This window comes from Pseudonaja textilis, chromosome 1 (genome assembly GCF_049901715.1).
Source record: "Pseudonaja textilis isolate UNSWEBS1 chromosome 1, rPseTex1.2, whole genome shotgun sequence".
Classification (NCBI taxonomy): Eukaryota; Metazoa; Chordata; class Lepidosauria; order Squamata; family Elapidae; genus Pseudonaja; species Pseudonaja textilis.
The window spans coordinates 255,038,336-255,059,932 of record NC_141990.1 but is presented as its reverse complement, the minus strand read 5'-3'; the positions used below and the strand labels follow the sequence as shown (position 1 = coordinate 255,059,932).

The following is a 21,597-nucleotide window of genomic DNA, read 5'->3' as shown; positions in this document are numbered from 1 at the left end:
ACACATCTATTTAATGGTTTCAACTTGAAGAAGACTATAACCTGTGCAAGCCTTCACTTGTAAAAGTTTATGCAATCTGACTAGAGAGAAAATTATTTTGAATGAGGTTTCTTTTTAGCACTGTAGATTATAAATTCAATACAACCCTATTAAGTCCTCAAAATAATTATTTAAACCTCATAAAATAACGAAGTGTTCTTTGGCTCTGCTGCTAACTCTTTATTATTCTATTACAAGTGAGAAATGAAAATTTTAATTACCAGTCCACATTAAAAAGATATTTTAAAAAAAATCTTTAAAACTTAGGGACTCTATGTAAGGTTGAATTCATATACTATGGGTGATTTCCTTTTGGCCTGCAGTTTTGCCTGATTGGAATATATTGAATCTTGTTTAAAAATAAGCCATAGTTTATCATGTATGAACCCAAACAGTAGTTAATCCCCCTTTTTTGGTTAAACCATTAAGTAGGCATCTAGACATACATGTGCTTATTTAAATATATCTAGTAGCACAAATCAAACCAACTGCAGCTTTATTTGCTAGAATTGGAAATCTTGGTTTCTGCTGGTCAATTTCACAAAAGAATATAAAAGTTTCCAGTTAACATAACTTTTTCAAAGACAATTTCTAACCTATCTCCTAATTTTCACAGTTTCACAACCCAACAAAAAACTTTGCAGAATTTTGTTGACTGTAATTTCTTTAGCCTGCTGAAATCCTCATCAGTTTATTTATTTCTTCTCAATGTTGTTTCTTCAAAAGGAGAAGAAATAAGCTATAGATTATCTGCCTTAGTTTAAATTGGCACAATTTCACTCTAATTAATTCCTTTTTTCCAAATTATGAGTCAAAAGAATGTCTGTAAGAAGACTGCAGAGAAGTCTAACAGGGCCATAAGCACTATGTTTATTGGATTTTTCTATTCCCAGAGAAGACTTGGAAGACAAGAAAATGTACAAAACTAGCTCTACAACCAGCACACAATACAAAACAGACTGGGACAACTGACTTAATGCTACAACATTTTCCCATCTACATGTGGAAAACTACTATTGCCCTGTTCTGTCTCTCCCATTACCAGATCTTTGTTCGTGAAATAATAATCATGTTTTTCTATTTATCACATCATCAGAGTCATTTTGCAATGAAATGAGTGGCAAATAAAGTTAATAAATAAATGTCTAGGCCCTTATATAAAATATGTGAATTGAAAATGGTGATTCCGTAAGAAAAGCTTTAGGCAGTACTTTGCCTGCTGTCACTTTGAAACAAAATTGCAAGAACACCATGTCCAAGCTTCTGGGAACAATAGTTTGACAATATCTGGTGGACCATAAGTTCCCATACCTTACTTTATGGCCAATAACTTATGATATTTTGTAACATTTGCAAAAACTCCACTTTCCCTTCTTTGCCCCCAACCTAGGGCTTTATAATGTACCCTTTCCGAACTATTGAGGTTATTGCAAGATTGTTGAAGACTTAAACATTTGTAGGATCCTCTGTAATGCAATTACAAAATCTATATTGACAGGCACATTTCATCTTGTTTTATTTTCTTACCAATCTCCTTTACACATGGGGGCGGGGGTGGGGGTGGGAATCGCAAAGCTCTCAATCAGTTTTCACCTTCATTACTGAGAATGTCCTCCGGAAAGGCAGACAGACAGACGTAAAGGAGTTTTGAAATCCTCTTGAGAATGCATTTAATAATTTCCATTCAAAATGTGCATTTTAAGCAGTATAGACTTTATAAAGGGCGCTATTCCAACAACACAATATAAGATTTGTTGGAGCCTTACAAAACACACAGAGAGAGAGAGACCCCTTTTGGAGGTTGCTGCTTATTAAATAAATCCCCATTCAAAGTTTGCACAAGCCAGCAAAAGTTTGCATCTGCAGCCCCCTTTCCTAGGAAGCAGGTCTCGGTTCGCCGCTGGTGCTGGCAGTCACCCACGGGCGGGAAAGTTAGACGTACATCTGCAAAAGGCCAGAGATCGGCCCTAGGAAATCTCCAGCCTCCCTCGGTAAGGTTACCTCTACTTTTCTGGCTCGGCTCATGGTGCCCACGCGGCTCTTTTTTTCCTCCAAATCGCTCGCAATGGCTCCTTTCTCTTGTCACCTCCGCTCGCCCAGCTTGCCCCACCCTCTCCGCGACTTCTGACTTGTTTTTGCAGCCCCGCCTTCCTGGTTCCGCCCACTCCCCGCCCGCCCCTGAAGGTTGACGTAGGCTTGGAGGTTGCCCACAGCTCGCATTTCAGCGGTCGGCCACGCCCACCCCGGGCTCTCCCGGAGCTCCTGATTGGCGGGCATCCCGTCGGGTCATTTGCATGTCGCCTCCCAATCGGCGTGAGCCAGAAGAGAGCAGCGAAGAGAGAACTTCTCGCAAAGCTTCTGCGAAGTGTCTATTGGGGTGGGACGTTGGGGAGGGAGGGGGAGCGCGCGCGCGCGGAGCGGGGAAACCCCGGCAGGCAGGCAGCAGCAGCAGCAGGCGCCTCCACAGCAGCAGCAGCAGCAGCAGCAGCGTCAGCGTCCGTTCTGGGCTGCTTTGGGTTTCCTCTCGTTCCCTCCGCGTGTCTCGTCTTCTGAATTGATTCTGGAGGACTCTTTCCCCCTCCCGCCTCCCCCCCGCGCCCCCACTTCCACCAATTAGGCGGTAGGCATTAGCCCTCCTCAGAGCTCTGCTGGATCCTCCGCATCCGCTGGCCCAAGATTTTTTCCACCCAAGCCGGAGAAGAAATGATCTCACTCGGCCCGTGGAATGGAGACAGCTGGCAGGCGTGAAAACCTGAAGGCAACGCGGGAGCTCCAGCCCCAACCGGACTCGCATCTCGACGCCTAAGCCCTTCGGTCGCCTTCGCCAAACCGCGCGAGGGGAGGGACTCGGCAGCGGCGGTGCCTCGGAGGAGGGGACCGCCGAGGTCATTTGTTTGTTGTTTGTTTGTTTGTTCCCCCCTCCCCCCCCATGGCTGGGCTATATAGCTCGCCTTTGAAGACCCTGGAAGACCTCACCTTGGACTCCGGGTATGGGGCAGGGGACTCCTGCAGGTCCCTCAGCCTCTCGTCCTGCAAGTCCAACAGTCAAGCCTTGGCCTCGTCTCAAGCCCGGGGCAACTGGTGGTACTACTCGGGCTCCATGAACAGCCGGAACAACAGCTGGGATACCGTCAACCCAGTCCTGCCGGAGGATCCCGAAGTTGCCGACATCTTCGCCAAATGCGCCAAACTGCCCGACCTGGAGGAATTCCCTTGGAGCGAGGAAGACGTGGAGAAGATCCTGAGGAAGGGGCAAGAGAAAGAGGGGACCAAGGGAGGAAGAGGAGGAGGAGGGGGCTTCAGCCCAGAAGCCGCGAGGAGGCTGTCGATGCTCCTCCGGAGGCCGCTGATCCGGATCTCTCGGGAAGCGCAACGCCTGAGCGTCATGCACGCCAAGTGCACCCGCTTCGAGATCCAGAGCGCCATCAAGCTGATCCAGAGTTGGTCCCTGTCGGAGAGTTGCGTCCTGGCCACCGTCAAAGCCCTTTCGCTGTACAGCATGAGCGCCGGCGACGGCTTGAGGAAAGGCAAATCGGCCCGCTGTGGCCTCACCTTCTCCGTCGGGCGCTTTTTCAGGTGGATGGTGGACACCCGGATCTCGGTTCGGATCCACGAGTACGCGGCCATCGCGCTTGCCTCCTGCATGGAGAACCTGGTGGAGGAGATCAAGGGACGGGTCCTGGCCAGCCAAACCCCAGACGGAGACGGGGCGGGGAGTGAGGTCTCCTCCGAAGTTCTCGAGGCGGTGATCAACAACGACGCGGAGCTTTGGGGCGTCCTGCAGCCCTACGAGCATCTCATCTGCGGGAAGAACGCCAACGGTAAGGAGCGGTGGTGGGCGCGCAAGTGCCTTCTGGCCCTGCTGGGCGAAATGGGTTTTTTTCTTGAGCTGTGAAGACTCGTTTTGCGTGTTTTTAACATCTGGCTCTGAGCTATTGTGAGACTCGGGCGACAGAAATTTGCTGCAGATTGATCATACCGCTTGGGGAAGTGTCTTGGTGGCCTATGTTTCAGAGGTACTGCCCTTCTTGATGGGGATGCTAAAGTAGTGTGTAGGTCTGCGAAAGACGCAAATGGTAACGATTGGGGACAAAAGCAAAATAATATAGTTCTAAGTGATGCTGCTTCGTGCTCAGCTTAAAAAAAAAAAACTACCAATGGAAGAAAATATTGGTAGCTCAGGGTTGAGCTGTGAGATCCAGCACTGATGATGTTACCTATTTGAGTAATGAAATGTCTGCAAGAAAACAACCAAGTTCAAAGAGCATCAAGGACCCCACAAATAATGATCTGAATGGTTTCTAAAAGTACTACTTACAGTGAAATTGCAATATCCCAAACAAATGCACTTAAAAGTTTAGTCGCACTTTCTTTAGACGTTTGGGAATACGTTTAGACAGAACTGCAGTCTGTTAAGCCATTCAAACTATGGTGACGTCCAAGCTATACCATACAGAATATTTAAGTCTTTGAAGGTAATCCATGTAGTTAGTATATGCTGGCCAGAATCTCAAAAACAGAATGAGATGTGCTAATTAATGGAGAGTGAAAATAAAATAAGACCAGGTCAACTAAGGAAAGTAAATGCTAGGTAGAATCAATCAGTTCAAATAGTATATGTAATTAATTAATGTTGTTAATTACCCAGATAATCCTTGACTTATGACCACAATATGGAATAGAAATTCTGTTGCTAAGTGAGGCAGTTAAGTGAGTTGCCCAATTTTATGAACTTTCTTGCCAAGGTTGTTAAATGAATTACTGTAGCTTTTTAAATGAATTACAGGGTCATTTAGCGAATCCAGCTTCCCTCATTGAATTTGCTTGGAAGATGGGTGGGAAGGTCACAAATGCCCTTGACCACAGAGTGCTGCAATAATTGTAAAGACATGCTTGTTGCCAAGCACCTGAATTTTGATCACACAACTATGGTGATGCTAGGATAATCACAGGTGCAAGGACCAGTTGTTTGTTCTTTTCAGTGCCATTTTTGATTGTGAGCCGTCACTAAATAAGTTGAGGAGTACCAATACATCATGGAATATGATTGAAATAATGAGGATGATATTACAGAAGCAAAGGCTGGCTTCTAAAAGCAGGTTACAAAGTGATTTTTTTTGTATTCTTCACACTTTTGTATTAATCGCTCTTTGTTTTTAAGCCAAGATGGGTCACACATTTTTCACCAGTATGCCAAAGGCTTTGTTTCAGTCAAGGTTACTCATGGGAAAGTCCTGTTGAACAAATGGTGGGGCTTAAGCTGGTCAGAGCTAATTCATTCTTTTGATTCGGGAAGATCCTGCTTTCTTAACACAAGAGTTTCTGAACAAGTTTCCTTTTCAGTTCCATATACAGAAGCCAGATGACAGGCAGCTGTGTCTTACTTCATTACAGCAATTGGACAGCATCTTCTATTATCTTTGAAAGCTAGTTTAAAGGTTCTGGTACAATTATTACAGATTTTACACAATACTCCTTCCTTTTGTTTTCCTCACCACAATTGTGTCCTCTCATCACTTCCTGATTCTGAAGATTCTCATAGCACAACTCTTTTCCAAGGGATCTTTTGGAAAATAACAAGAGCAGCGACAACACTATTTTTCCTTTATTTTTTACCTGAATACTCAACCTACAATCCAAAGTGGTTCAGGACAGGCATAGGTTGCCATCTCATTTACATTCTCTGTGTACTAAATCTTAAACATAAGTAACTTTAGCTGGATAAAAACCTAAATACGTCATTTTTGAGATGGGGATTCCTCTCATCCCTACTCAGAATATAACAGCAATTTGCTGAGTGTCTTTTTCTCATAATATTTATTTCTGTATGTCATAACTTTTATTAGAGCCACCCACTCTAGAAGATTCTAATTGGCTGTATATTGCTACCAGCTGGTAGATAAGGTGTAGCTGCCTGAACTTTATGGAACTCACTATATCATGTCTGACTCACAGTCAGTCTTTCAACTCTCTCACCCATCCCTAATGTTACATTCTGTCTAAGTTCCTGGGAGTGTGATGATAATATTAAAGAAATGTTCCTGGAAATAGTAAGGAAAAATGTTAAAATTAAACAGAGAACTGTCTGGTTTCACCTTGGTGTCACTAGTGCTGTATTGCATCAGTTTCACCTAGGGTGCTGATACGTTATGCCAATTACAGTTGTTTTATTTTGATTACACAAGTTGATAAGTAACTTTAAAGCAGGAAATGACTAAGGTCTTTCATTTAAGGCTGGGTTGTCATAAGCATATGACACCATATATTGGCTGTGAGAAAAAGCTCAGCCTGTTGACAATTCCCATTCACAAAATAATAGTGCTACAGAGGAATTTAGCCCCAATCAGCTTCTGTCCTTCGCTAGCAAAAGAATGGAAGGGTCCTCCTGGATCACACAAGATCCTGTTAGTCTCACTAGATGCCTAAGGAAAGCAGAAATATACGACATGTTTCTCTTTCTGTTTTCCTTCTGCCTTTCTTTATTTCAAACAAGTTTACATCCCTTTTTTAAAATTCTTGTTTAGCTAGGAAATCTCTTTTTTGCTCTAACAGTTTTCTTGATGCCATTTTTAGCCATGCTGAACAGTAATGGACATAATTTGACCTTGTTTTACCTGCAGTACATATTCTCTTGAGTTTCTGTTATTGTGGTTTTGAATAGCTGCTATTATTGAAAGCTTCAATCTGTTGACTTTCCCCATCAACTTTAGTAATTTGTTTCACTTCTTGTTCTTAAATTGTATGTTTTGAAGTTAGAAGTGGCAGTCCTGGATCTGACAATCCGCCTCTGATAAATTAAGCTTGACAGCAAAGCTATTACCATGTGATTTGATGCTCCCCTATGCAGAGGGAATTGCAATGGAAGGCAAAGATGGAAAGGCTGCTGGAAGGAAGGAAAAGACTGGATTGGGAAAGAAAAGATGGTCTGTGGTTACTGTCTCACTGAGGCTGTGCAGGGAAGTGAATTCCAAAACCAACCCTTGCCCAAGTTTTGCAAGTTACAGCAGTTTACGAGAAGCTAATTTTTCTTTCTGACTCTGTGCAAAAGCAGATGTCGGGAATTATGTAAAACTAAGTCTCTTTTATAAAGTTGCACGTTTTTAAGATTGATTTATTTAATTCAGAAAGATGTAAAAAATAGGTGGATTGATTTTTGTCCAATCCTAGCCACACTCAAATCATTACTTTTATTGGAGGTTGTACAAATTCATTTTAAGTGGTCACTGGTCACAACAGTTGAGAACTCTTGCTTTAATCTGCTTCCATTACATTCCAGTCTGGTTGGAATGCAGTATTTTCACCCTCATTCTCTACAAATGATTGGTCTTGAATTGGAAACTCCCCAAGTCTTAGGTTATTTTCTTCCTGAGGTCAGCTTATGCCAGACACTTTTCAAAATTAAACTTATTATCTATTGGAAATGTACCATTTTTTAATATTTTTATTACCTACACAAACTTTTATATCACCCCTTTCTTTTTACAGTCCACTTTATTGGGAATAAAAGCAGTGAATAAACAGAAGTATCGTTATTCCATTGCTACATGGTGCTGTTGGTGCACAGCTTAAAGTAGCTGGAGTGTCTCACTAATCAAGATTTAGAAAATAGTCTAAGAAAAAGATTTCTTTCTAAATGACCAAACTGAACAGACAGAGGCTTGTATTATATGAAAAGTTAAGGAGATATGAAAAGAAATATTTATAAGGATTCAAAATGTGAAGTAACTGTGTTACAATCATGAATTGGATACAAAGCTTTGATTTGTCATGCAAAGGATGGGTTTCATTTCACAGTGTTATATGCTTTTTTAGATCATTCTATCAAATATATTTATTTATATATAAATTCTGACTTCCTGTGCCCACATGTGCATTTAATTTAGTTTTAGAAATGTATTTATTGTGTTAACAAGGAACATGGAATGCAAGACACGGAGTCTGTGCAGTGCACTTGATTATTTGAACTTTGCAAAATGAAACTGAGCAAGTGTTACTTAATTGGGAAAAAATGGAGCTTGATTTTTCAGTAGAAATTAATTTATTCTTTCAAAGATAAGGTAGCAACAATACTGGATGGTTAAGTAGATTCAAATTCTCATAGCAGGAATAAAATTTGTTTCAAGATATACAAATTCTGTACTTTCGATTTGAAGAGTAAAGATTCAGGTATTTCTTAGATGGTCAATCATTTCATCCAAGCCAGTTTTTATCATCTGCTACCTGTATCCAATACTGTGTGATAGTGATTTTTCTGATAGTTTATCTCAGAAGAAGAGATCTCTGAAACTTGAATGACTGGTTCTAAGAAAATTTCTAGAAGTGACCTGTTGCTTCATTTATTAATTCCAGATCTTTTGAAGAGAAATATTCTGGATTTTGAATGATAACATTAACCAGAAAGATACTCTAACCCAGTGGTTCTCAACCTGTGGATCGCAGCCCCTTTGGGGGTCGAATGACCCTTTCACAGGGGTCGCCTAATACCATCGGAAAACATATATTTTTGATGGTTTTAGGACCTGAGCCATAATTTTATGGTTGGGGGTCACCACAACATGAGGAACTGTATTAAAGGATCACGGCATTAAGAAGGTTGAGAACCACTGCTCTAACCTAAGGAGACTCTTTAGACCAGGGGTGTCAAATTAAAAGCCTGGAGGCCGGCTCCAGCTCATAGGGAGCTTAGTTCTGGCCTGCGGGGCTGCCCTGGAAACAGTGGACTGCCCGTGGTGTCTCTGACAGCAAAAATGGAGCTCGGGAGGGCCACAAGCGGTCCTCTTGAGTTCCATTTTCGCTGGCAGAGGGTTGCAGGAGGCCATCAACAGCTAAAAATGGAGCATATGAGGGCAACGGGCAGCCCTCCCAAGCTCTGTTTTCACTGGTAGAGGGTTACAGGAAGCTGTCTCAGCTAAAAACAGAGCTTGGGAGCCCGTTTTCACTGGCAGATCTCTTGGGCTGCCACAGGCACCCCAAACATAAGTGACATTGAGCTGGCCATGCCCCTGAGGTCAAATACAACCCTGATGAGGCCCTCAATGAAATCGAGTTTGACACCCCTGCTTTAGACCAACAATACTAGAAAATAGCACTTTACACAACATGAAATTTGGCCCTGCCATATTTTTTTTAATGGTGACACTTTTCAATAAAAGCTACTATAGATTTGGGGGGGGGGATAGATTGTTGTTTGTAAAAGGAAGAAAAACTGAGTGGTTTTTGCATGGTTTCTCAAGTTTTTCAAAATGTAAATTATATGTAAGTGGAAAAGTTATTATCTTAAAAAATATAAACTTCTTTTGGATGTTGTAGAGATATCTATTCTTTGGATGAAAAAAGATTGCTGGCTCGGCATTTTTCTAAACTGTATACTTTGCACTAATTGTCACTGCTTAGAATCACTGGGGAAATCTTCAATAATTAATACAAGCCTTCTGCTACTCTCAAGTCTCAGGTAAATATCTTAAAATAAATCCTGGCTGTTGGTGTAACTTTACGCCTTAATTTAAAGGCCAAAAACAGGCCTAAAAGTTGCCAGGAGAGTAACTGCATTTATTGCCCTTGGTGAAGATTACATTGATATCCTAAAGTTGCTTTAGCCATGATTCAATTTAGGTATGACTTCACAAGGTAGGTGGTCATCAGCCATTCTTTCCTATCTCCCAGGAATAATAATGCTGATTAATCTCGCCCAAAGGGAAAATAAGTTGCCAGAAAATCATGAATGTGAAGCACTTAAAAGGTTCAGTAGCATTTAATGGTATCTAGCTTTAGGTGGACTTCCTAAAATAAAATTTGAGATTCTAAAATCTGGATCAATCAATTCCTTTAAAAAAGAATACATTTAGTTGTGTAGATGCATGCTTAGAAGACTGGAACCATACACTTACTTCTTTATCAATTGTCCTTAATCTAAACAAATGTCTGAATGGTTTGAGGAATTAATGAAATCAGTAAAGATAGTACAGTCCAAAACATGAGACTGTAACACAAATACTTGTTACACTCTTTGCCATGTTGTGAATACTTTAAAAAGTTGTGCTTGATTCCGAAGTATGACATGTATTGATATATATGTGTGTCTGTTGAGTTTTGGGCAATACAGAAATCATTTGCAACTGCTGATTTCTGGGAATATTTTTTAACTTCTCAGTCTAGTTTATAGTTCTGGAACCTCCTAGTGATGAACTCTCATGGTCTTTCTTACTATTCTCAAGATCAGTGAAGCACTACTGGAAGAAGCATAATAAGAATATTTGTAGATATTCTCAGTCATCCAGGTCATGGTTGTCCCAAAGATGCTTTTTTCAAGAGGCAACTGGACTTTCTGGTTTTTCTTTGAAGATGTTTCGCTTCACATCCTAGAAATCTTCAGTTCTGACTGGATGGTGGGGAATGGAAGGAATTGTAAAGCAAGAAGTATCAAATTCCACCCCCCACCCCATCCAGTCAGAGCTGAAGAAGCTTTTTGGATGAGAAGCAAAACATCTTCAAAGAAAAACCAGAAAGTCCAGTTGCCTCTTGAAAAAAAGCATCTTTGGGACATAAGAAGAATATTTTTATAGAAGTATATAATAAGGATGTATTAATCCACGGATTAGGCAAAAAGTGATAAGTAAATAGAATTAATTATTAATGATCATCACTTTAGTAGATTACCTCTAGTTGTTTGAATGCAGAAATACTGCAAAGCAGAATTTGTTTCCATATTGTTCTATATAATGCAAGTTCTGGTTACATCATTATTTAAAGAGTGCTGCATAAAGGAATGTTGCATTTCAGGCTGTGGAATGTTGGATTTGGCATTCAGCCTAACAGCTACTTGGGTGTATAAGATGCTGAATATTTCTGAATCATTTACATCTTACAAGAGATGCATTATTTCTGTAAAGACTACAGGAGATGCCACATATTGTTTTAATTAATCATTTCCATATTCTTTTTATTGAAAAAAATGGTTGACTGTGTTTAAAATCTTTATAAAAGAAGCTGTGAACAATTGGTAAAAGCATACTTGTTAATTTCACAATTCTAATTTATAAGAAAAGAGATGCTCTGTAGAGGACATTGGAATCTTTTGGGGGAAGCTCAGAATGTTTTGAATGGAGATGTAGGGGGGAAAAATTCAATGGACAATATTGGATGAATAAATAAATCTGCAAAATATGCTAGAGTTTTGAAAATCTGATTTGACAAACCATGTTCAAGTTCAAGCTTTTGTGCTTGTGAGAATCTGTTAAATATAATTGTACCATTACCCATTAAGAAGCTTTTTAAGGAAATGTTACACAGAGAAGTTTGTAGGTTTGTATGGACATCACACAAACAAAAAGACAGCATTATTTACCCATGAAAAGCCATATGATGGTTCTTAACTGAGTTCTTATAACTTGGTCTCTTAACCAACTGATGAATATTATCATCTGATAAAACTAATATAATAACTTTATTACATGATAAAATTAATATAATAACTTTATTACAACTGTTATTTTATAAAATAACAGTTTTATAGTTGCAGTGGTGGATAGTTTTAAAGTGTTATAATACATCAATGTGTTTTGTACTTTCTGAATGTATTTTGATATGAGGGATGTAGATGCTTTTTAAAAAGCTACTGGAAGAGACTTGAAAACAAATGTTATTTTAACTGAAAAATAATGACTACACTGGAATCAAGTTCTAGCATCAGTACCTTTTTATTTTATTGATGGTGACATTTTTAAGAAGTAACACCTATATAAAAAAATGAAAACTGGAAAGCTTTTGTTTTAACCATAAGCTGTCAGTACTCTTGAAAATATTCTGAATTGTAGATTGGAACAAGGTAACTGGAGTTTGTAATGTTCGTCTATTCATTGTACTGATTTAATAAATGCATCTGAGCTATGAATGTGGCATATATTCACCAAGCATCATACTTCAGGAAAGATTTAAGGGTTTATTTGATTATGTGCCCACTTGTATTTATTTTCCTTCTCTCCTTCATTAGTAAAGAGCATATTACAGCTTTGTTATATTCTTAATGTATAGTTTATGACTTCAGTGAAAACCCCCGGAAAGCTGTGTGTTTCATTATCATTCAAATCTATGTTCTAATTCTTTGGTGAGATGCACGTCCTGAACAGCAGAATTACCTTGTAATGGGTGTTCTGTATTCCAAAGACAGTAGCACTCCAAACAGTTGAACTGTAGTAGGCAAAGTGATTGGAGAGTAGCTCATTAATTTTAATAAGCTATTAACTTCATTGCTGTGTTCTGTGGAATTACGTCTGCATAAGAAAATAGCTGGAAACCAGCAGGCTGAAAAAACATTGATAATCTACAGTTCTATTTGCCTGAATACCAACATTACAGTATTATAAAACAACTCAAAAAGTTGAATCAGAAGACTCAGTTGTGCATAATTACTGGCAATAAAATGAATCATACTTTTAGTTCTTTTGTTTGTAGGAGAGTCTGCCTATATGATTCAAGCTAATATGCCTGAAGGATTCTTCCCCAATGAAATTGAGGACTTTCCCTGATAATTACCATAAATGCCATAGGCAACCGCCATAAACATAACTGAATAGATTCCCACACAAGCTAATATTTCAATGGCAACGAATGTGTCAGGATAACTTTACATGGCCAAGTCTGTCACTGGATGACAATTTCAGGTGCTCTTTTGTTGATGCATGTCGGAAAAATACCAAAAGAAGATAATGAGAACATAATGGTTTTTTTTTAAAAAAAAAGTCAGTTTTCACATTTAATAGACTGTCTTCAGATTTGAAACAACCTAATGTGAGAAAAATAAATCATATCCTTATTTCTGTAAATTGTTTAAATCCTTGTCTCTAGCTGATGTAAAACAATTAACTGTTTTTACAAGACAACTTAGAGTCTAGCAAGATGTCCAGTGCATCACTTGGAATTGAGCATGGGTTCTAATCACTGACATCAAACCAGGGTTACTTTTGTTATGTCCCTGGACCTTGAAGAAGTTCCCACCCAGGTCCGTCCTCGCTGCAGGGGCGGCTGCCCCTTCTCATTGGCTGGGTTTCCCCAGCAACCTGCTATAAAAGCAGGCTGCTGGGTCCAGCCCTTTCGCTGTTCGCTGCGAGCCAGTCCCAGGCTGAGCAAGCACGTTCAGTCCTTGTAAATAAACCTTGTTGCACTAAGCCCTGGTTCAGCCTCTTATTTCCCATACTTAATACTGGCGACAAGGTGGGATCGGCTACCAGAGGCAAGCTGCAACGCTGAATCACTAAAACGCTGATCCGCAGCCCAGAGAGAGAGCGATCAGCCAAAATAAGGGCAAACGCTGACCGCAAGCAGAGAGAGCGATCAGCCCGAAATGAGAACGAACGCTGAATCACTAAAACGCTGATCCGCAGCCCAGAGAGAGAGCGATCAGCCAAAATAAGGCAAACGCTGATCGCAACCAGAGAGAAAGCGATCAGCAAACAAGCTAGTGAAAGTGAGAAGCGCCTGTAGCCGCTTGTTAGCATAAGCTACAGAGGAAGTGTAGCGCTGCGAGCCGCAGCCGCTCGTGCCGCTTTTGGCGCGAAATTCAAACAGCTGTCAGCTGAAGCACATTCAAATGCAACACAGCGTTGTATTAGGAAATCGCTAACGCCCACACAGGCGAATTTCAAAAGACGCTGCCAATGACCGTTGCAGTCTAAACACCTTCTGATCCCCAGAGAGAGAAGGGAATTGCGAAACTTCCCCAGAGCTGAAGTCACTTGCCTAGCACAGGCACTAAACCTCTACTGCTACCCCAGAGAGAGAGAGCACTTGCCTAGCACAGGCACTAAACCTCTACTGCTACCCAGAGAGAAAGCATTTTATCCAACAGGTTAACCAGTAGACCCACAACATGAACTCCAATCCAGCCTTCCCAGCGTTCAAGCCAGATGAGGAGAAGTGGGAATCATACAAGAATCGATTTAATTATTACATCGACGCCATCGGATTGGCTGAGGCAGGGGAACACCGAAGAAAGCACATTTCCTGACCTACTGTGGAGCCATCGTTTTGATACAGCCACAGCTCTTGTGGCTCCACGTGAGTTAAAGAATGTCCCCTGGACAGAACTGTTAGAAATCCTTACTAACCACTATTCTCCTAGACCTTCACAGATTGCCAGACGCTTCACCTTCAGAATGAGGAAGCAGGGGACAAAGAGAGCATCAATCAGTACATGGCTGCTCTCAGGACTGCAGCACTCCATTGTGGGTTTGGCAGCTATCTTGATGACATGCTCCTAGACCAGCTGGTCTGCGGGTCAAGGACCTGCACCTACAAAGACGGCTGCTCGCCAAAAAGACCTTAACCTCGCTCAAGCCATCGAGGTAGCCCTGGCAGAGGAGATGGCATCTCATTCAGCCACCGAGATCCAAGGTCCTGTCACCAAGCAAACAGCAGTTCCCGTCCACTCAGAAGAGGTGGTCAACGAGGAAGACCCAAGTGACGAGGCCGACATTCACCGCCTCACAACGCCAGGCGCCCGCAGGCAGGAACCAGACAAGATAACACCGGGCCATCCAAGCACATCACCCTGTGCCTTTCCTGTGGTGGACCTCACCTGAGGACCACATGCAAATTCAAAGGAGCCACTTGCAACAACTGCCATAAGAAGGGGCACATTGCAAGAGTATGCCAAGCCTCACTGCAACGTAGCACAAAGGGCATCTTCATTCGCACATGCCGGGCCCCAAAGGCAAGTATTAAACTGTCGCACACACCTCTGCGCTAATCACACTTGCTATTCTATTAGTAAAATCTCTCTTTCCGTCTTATTAGAAGGTAAACCTTGCAACATGGAGGTTGACACGGGGTCAGCGCTCTCCATTATTTCCTGGAACACCCTCAAGGAGCTTCAACCCAGCCTATCAAGAAACCGACTCCAGAAGTGCCAGCTTAGCCTAAAGGACTACCAGGGGAAGACCATTCCTGTAATCGGCAGAGGCAAGTTTTTTGTTAATTTTAAAACCTTTAAGGGCCACCTACCTCTAGTGGTAGTGAGCGGCAACCTCCCTACACTTTTGGGACTTGATTGGTTTCCCCACCTCGGTTTAGGGCTAACAGGAGTCCATGCTACCTCAACCTCTGACACGGACTCCCTGTTTGCTGATTACTCAGACGTATTCAGTGATGAGTTAGGGTGTTATAACGGCACCCCTATCTCATTTTCAGTCGATCCCCAGGCAGTCCCAATTCGGTTAAAACCCTGCAGAGTTCCATTCGCCATTCGGCCTAAATTAGACCTTGAATTAGATAAATTACTAAAACAAGGGATCCTGGAGCCTACAGACTTCGCCAAATGGGAGACGCCCATCGTCACCCCTCAAAAAGATGGTAGCCTGAGAATTTGCTCAGACTACAAGACCACAATCAATAAATTCTTGCAAGTTAGCGCTTATCCAGTACCTGTCATTCAGCATTTATTACATACTTTTGAACCTGGCACCATCTTTGCCAAATTGGACATGTCTCAAGCATATCAACAGTTCCCTGTTGATGACCAAACGGCAGAACTTCAGACCATTGTCACCCACAGGGTGCCTTCCGGTGCAAGCGTCTCCAGTTTGGCGTAAGTGTTGCCCCAGGCATTTTTCAATCCCTCATGGAGCGGATTTTACAGGGCCTTCCTGGAGTAGTACCCTACTTGATGACATCTTAGTCTCGGCCAGAACAGACCCCAACTCTTCCAGAGAGTTCGAGCAGTCCTAGAGAGGTTCAGGCAGCATGGCCTCAAGTTAAAAAAAGAAAAATGTGCCATTGCCACTAGACAGGTGGACTTTCTGGGTTATAAAATTGACGCCTCAGGCATTCACCCCTGGAGTCCAAGGTTAAGGCAATACACGAGGCACCCACTCCAACCTCCAAAGCGGAACTGCAGGCCTTTTGGGGCTCTTGAACTTTACGCGTCGTTCCTGCCCCATAAAGCCTCTGTGGCAGAACCCTCCACAGACTTCTGGATAAAAAACGGTTTGGCATTGGGGACACAAAGAAGACTCCGCTTCCGCGCAGTCAAGTCGCTACTCACATCAGAGGCAGTGCTTATCCAGTTTGACCCCAACCTTCCATTAGTACTGGCAGCAGACGATCTCCTTCGGAATTGGGGCAGTCTTAAGCCACAGGCTCCCCAACGGCTCCGAGGCCCCTATCGCTTTTTTCCAGGACGCTCTCTGCAACAGAGCGCAATTACAGTCAGATCGATAAAGAAGCCTTGGCAGCTGTTGCAGCGGTGAAGAAATTTCACGAATTTCTCTTTGGCCACTTTTTCGAGCTAGTCACGGACCACAAACCGCTCTTAGGGTTACTAGCAGGTGACAAGCAGACCCCTCAAATTCTGTCCCCCAGAATGACCAGATGGACCCTTTTCCTAGCAGCATACTCGTATAGACTGTGCACCGCCCAGGTAAAACATTGTCCCACGCAGACGCCCTCAGCCGCTGCCCCTGCCTGCCCCAGCTGAAGACCCTGCCCCGGTCAACGCCATTTTTGAAGTCACCCAACTGGACCTCCCAATCACTGCCCTTGATATTGCCAATAAATCCAAAGCGGACAAAACGATCGCCCAGGTACTGGACTGGGTGAGGAGGGGTGGCCGGGCAGTGACATTGAAGCTAAATTCACTCCATTTAAGACCCGCTTACAGGAACTATCGAGCTTACAGGGCTGCCTGCTGTGGGGCACTCGAGTGGTCATCCCGACATCTCTGCGCACCCGAGTGCTGGAGCGTTGCGACGCAGGGCCACCCGGCATCGCCAGAATGAAGGCGTTGGCGCGAAGCTACATTTGGTGGCCCGGCCTTGACGAGGACATCAACAAATGGGTAAGCTCCTGCCATCCCTGCCAGGTTTCCGTCCATCCTCCAATTGCCACCCCCACCAAGTGGGAAAGTGCCAACGCACCCTGGTCCAGGATTCACATCGATCTCGCAGGCCCATTGCATGGCAAAATGTTCCTCGTGGTCGTAGACTCTTACTCAAAGTGGATTGATGCGGCACAACTATCCACGACCACTTCACAAGCAGTCATCAAGGCATTGACTCGCCTGTTCGTTACGCACGGTCTACCAGACTCCATTGTTTCCGACAATGGTCCCCACCGCCAACCAATTCCAGTCGTTTCTTACGGCCAACCTGGGCATTCGTCACATCTTCACGGCCCCTTTCATCCTGCCAGTAACGGGCTGGCAGAGAGAGCCGTTAGGACCACTAAAGAAGCCCTGGCCAGGTTCAACAAGGATGACTGGCACCACAGACTATCCTGTTTCCTGTTAAGCCAGCATTCAACCCCTTGCACGGTAACCAACAAGTCCCGGCCGAGCTTCTGATGGGCAGACGCCTGCGAACTGTATTGGACAGGCTTCACCCACATTACTGCCCTGACTCTCCTCTCGCTTCCACATCGGGAGTAGGCATTTTGTCTTGCAGGAACCCGTGTTCGCGAGAAACTTCGCTGGCGACCCATTGTGGATCCCGGGAGAAATCGTAGCCATCACAGGACCCAGATCATACCGGGTTAAGCTGGAAGATGGCCGGGTCTGGAGACGACATCTGGACCAGCTTCGGAGACGCCAGGGCACCCTCGTCAGCCGCGACGTGGGCACAGACTGGTGAGAGTCCGCTGCAACTACCACACAGCAACATCTACCCCGATGACCTGCTAACACCTTCAGCCGGACCAGAGAATCCAAATGCTGACTGCGGCGACCTAGCGGCCCAACCCATCCGAGCCAGACGGCGTGAGGACACTCCCAGCGTCCAGCCCTTCTAGCCCCGGACCTGCTCCGACCGAGGGTGGTACTCAGGACTCATCATCGAGCCAACAGTCACCGACGGACTCTGATCCACCAAACAGCACACCAGAGTTGCGCCGCTCTGGACGTCAGCACAAACCTCCCGTATACCTCAAGGACTATGCGTGTTCGCATCTGGGGGGAAGGGGTGTTATGTCCCTGGACCTTGAAGAAGTTCCCACCCAGGTCCGTCCTCGCTGCAGGGGCGGCTGCCCCTTCTCATTGGCTGGGTTTCCCCAGCAACCTGCTATAAAAGCAGGCTGCTGGGTCCAGCCCTTTCGCTGTTCGCTGCGAGCCAGTCCCAGGCTGAGCAAGCACGTTCAGTCCTTGTAAATAAACCTTGTTGCACTAAGCCCTGGTTCAGCCTCTTATTTCCCATACTTAATAACTTTCTCTGATGCAATGAGGATTTTTCACCAATAGTCAATCCTTGTAGTCTTTTTTTTACACAAAAAATGCTCGCAAAATGCTAGAAAATATGCAGTTGTTATTCATTTACTTGCAACAATTGTTTACATTCCCAATAACTATGTAGCAGCCTACCATTGACAATGTTTTTGCCAATACATAGATTTTCATATATAGCCTATAACCTATGGCACGCAGAGTTGGAAGTGGCACGCAGAGTCATTTCTGCCAGCACGCAAGAGGTTGCCCGGAAGAGCCCCACTGCGCATGTGCATGTCCCCCACCAGCCAGCTGATTGCCAGGTATCTGCCGCACATGCGTGGTGGGAGACGCATGCGTAGGAGACATGCACGCATGCACAGGGGGAAGGGGGCGCAGGGGGAGCATGCACATAGGTGCACGACATGGGGAGTCGCATGCGCATCCACAGAGGCACGTGGTACACACGCAGAGGGTTATGTGTGCATGAGCAGGGGTGAGGGTAGTCGTGCACATATTGCGCTTTCAGCATGCAACATGGAAAAGGTTAGCCATCACTGATATATAGTATTCCAAAGGACATTCTCCAGTCTTGAAGAATGGCAGATAACCCATATATGTGGATCAATCAGTCCTTAATTCCCTATGCTATCAGCAATTAAAACCATTTTCAAGTACAGTATATCTTTCTAATTCCAATTTAACTGAAAAGGAATTCAAAATAAAGCAACGATTCCTTCAAACTGTCTTCCGTGAATTGTTTTCCACTGTTAATCTTTTGAGCAACGAATTAGTGTGTATGTATCTGTGTCAGTGCGACTGTCTGTGTGTGTATTAATATTAAATGTGGATCAGAAGTGAAGAGACAATCATATTATCCTTGTTCTTGTTGTACATAATATAGCATTCAAATAGAATTTTGGTAAATATTATTAAATTAAGTTTAACTAAATGGTAAACTAACCAATATATAGCTAATGTTCCAAGGAAGGGAAGATAACACAGATCAGTAGACTTTTAATTTAATTTCTGGTACAAAAAGTGAAATAAGAAAATTGATAGACATGAAATTAATCTTCAAATTGGATTTTTTTTACCATTTGTTATTTGGACTAGGGACACAATAGCTTGACTTTGAATGCTATTCATAGTGAGACCAAGATCCAGGCTCACATTCTCTTTCTACTGCTTTCTCCATACAGTATGGCATGATAGGACTTATTTGTAAATTAGATTTGCCCGATTATACAAGGGGAAAAATTAGTTTTCTAGGAGGGTATAGAATGCTTCTGCACTTTGGATGTAGGGCCTGGGAGTGGAGAACAGAAAGGGATTCTTCCCTCCTCCCTCAAATTTGTCAATTTGTATTTTTCCCTGTGGACCTTCACATCCTTAAATTGTATCTCAGAGTGGATAATTTAAAGTGGGACATTTTCATTCAAGTGGTGTTTTCTTAAAAGAATGGAGGATGGAGGAACAAGCAAGTTGAGGGCAGACTGATAATCTCTGCCTGTGGGAAGTTTCAGACACAGAAGCTAAGAGTTTTTGTTTTTGTTTTAAACCCTTTTCAAGTAAAACAGACATGGGATTTGAAGTATACAGCACTAAGAAACATGTTACACTATTTCCATAATTTATTTTCTTTTTTTTAAAATGCTGATAGGACAGATCTGAATCCAGCCTGAGGAATAGACTTAGACCTTTGCCACACACTTTGTTTTCCCTTTCAAATATATACCTTCTAAATCTATTAGACCAGGCGGGCAGACTAATACTATATATGGCCTCCTAGCATTTTCCCTTCCCTAGTCACAGCCACTTTTAGGGATGGTTTTCATAAAAAAAGAAAAGATTAAGGAAAAGGGGTTATACACCCTCCCCTTCTTCCTTCACCTGTGCCATAAATATAGTCTGGATTGGTGATCTTTGCAGTTACTATTTTTTAATGTTAACAAATATAGCCTTGTATTATCTTGAAATGGAGGATTAGCCCAAGATTTTTTGCTGTTTGAAATGAAGGCTAAAGGAACATTTTGGGTGTATCCTGTTCCATTTATAAAGCAACTGATCAATGAATGTTACTTCAGTGCCAGCAATATTATAATTGAATTCTACTATTTGGACAAGCATAGTAAAAACCCCAGTACTTCATTCTTAAGCGTTGTTCCCCAGCTTCTGCAGCCTAAAATCATTTTACTTAATCGTGCGTTTGTGGTTGACTAACACCACTTTTTAATATTGTGTTCATACAATTTTCTGAAATCAGGATTGTATGAAAATACCATGGGTCTCTACCATTATGGAGTGGAAACTAAAGAAACAATAAACCCAATTCGCCCATACAGTCACACGTATAAGAAGAAACAGAGGAAAAAGTGTATTTCCTCAAGGATGTTTCTTGTTATCGTCCATTGGCAAAAAAAGGAAAGAAAAATAAAACTATATTGAAAGAGTTAACATGCCAGAAAAATGCCTATATCTGAACTCTAAATCCTGTTTTTAAGTTTTATGCCTAATGATTAAGAAGACTGCTCTGTTCTCCCAGTAGACAGGTAGGAATATTTTCTTCTTAGGAAATATATACATGACTAATTACTTTTGGCAGTCAGTATTATGGAATGACTTAAACCTGGAATAACACCTAAGCTGTTCTGTAACTCACTGGGATTTCCTATAGAAGAGTTGGGTTTATACAGTAGCATGTAGTGATTTTTCAACCAGCACTAAATTCAGAAACAGTAAATAAGCTACTTGGGTTACTTCTTAAAAAAAGATACAATTTGCTAAATATATCCTCATGTTCTGAAGATCAGACCTTGAGACTCAAGGTAACAATATTCAGAATCAGAAAAGACAAAGAGTTGTTATAAGTGAAACCTCTACATTCCGTGAGGAAAAAAAAAATCACCTATGTTGTTGTCAGTCATTAGAATAAGATTTGTTTAGCTGAAACTCATCAGAACAAATTGTGGTACACTTTTCCCCTCCTGCTGAGCATCTCAACACAATTTTAGATGGTTCCCCCATTTTGGCAAATTCTCTTTATATTGGAAAGAACTGAGAGCCAAGATGGTGTAGTGCTGGACTTCTTAAATTTCCAGGATATAGTTCATCCTCAGCCCAGGAAGTTCATCAATTGTTTTGGGGGCAGATGTTGCCTCTTATCACAACCTAATTTACAGGGTGGTAGAATTGGGGAAATTAGAAATCTTGGCTGGTTTGAGGTCTCAAATGAAAAATATATGTCAAATCAAATAAAGTGGCCTAGAATTCAGAATTGATCAAAATTATGAGAGCCTGGTGTAGTGATTAGGGCATCAGGGTAGAAACTGGGAGGCTGAACTCGCCTCACCTTGGACACAAATCCAGCTGGG

General features: G+C 42.6%; 2 protein-coding genes across 4 annotated transcripts in view; one reads left to right on the top strand and one right to left on the bottom strand.

Moving 5' to 3' along the window:
* The window catches only part of LOC113440565 (catalase), a 42,106-nt gene extending 39,914 nt beyond the window's left edge, over positions 1 to 2,192 (bottom strand). The window contains exon 1 of one of the 2 annotated variants that reach the window (XM_026707019.2): positions 2,041 to 2,192. In XM_026707019.2, the coding sequence (XP_026562804.1) occupies positions 2,041 to 2,064 (24 nt within the window). In that variant the 5' untranslated portion in view covers positions 2,065 to 2,192. The remainder of the gene's footprint in view (positions 1 to 2,040) is intronic. The other variant, XM_087921333.1, reaches the window with a different exon arrangement.
* A 167-nt stretch (positions 2,193 to 2,359) lies between these two features.
* ABTB2 (ankyrin repeat and BTB domain containing 2) overlaps positions 2,360 to 21,597 on the top strand; it is a 146,615-nt gene continuing 127,377 nt past the window's right edge. Inside the window, exon 1 of one of the 2 annotated variants that reach the window (XM_087921331.1) lies at positions 2,360 to 3,860. In XM_087921331.1, the coding sequence (XP_087777457.1) occupies positions 2,969 to 3,860 (892 nt within the window). In that variant the 5' untranslated portion in view covers positions 2,360 to 2,968. The remainder of the gene's footprint in view (positions 3,861 to 21,597) is intronic. The other variant, XM_087921330.1, reaches the window with a different exon arrangement.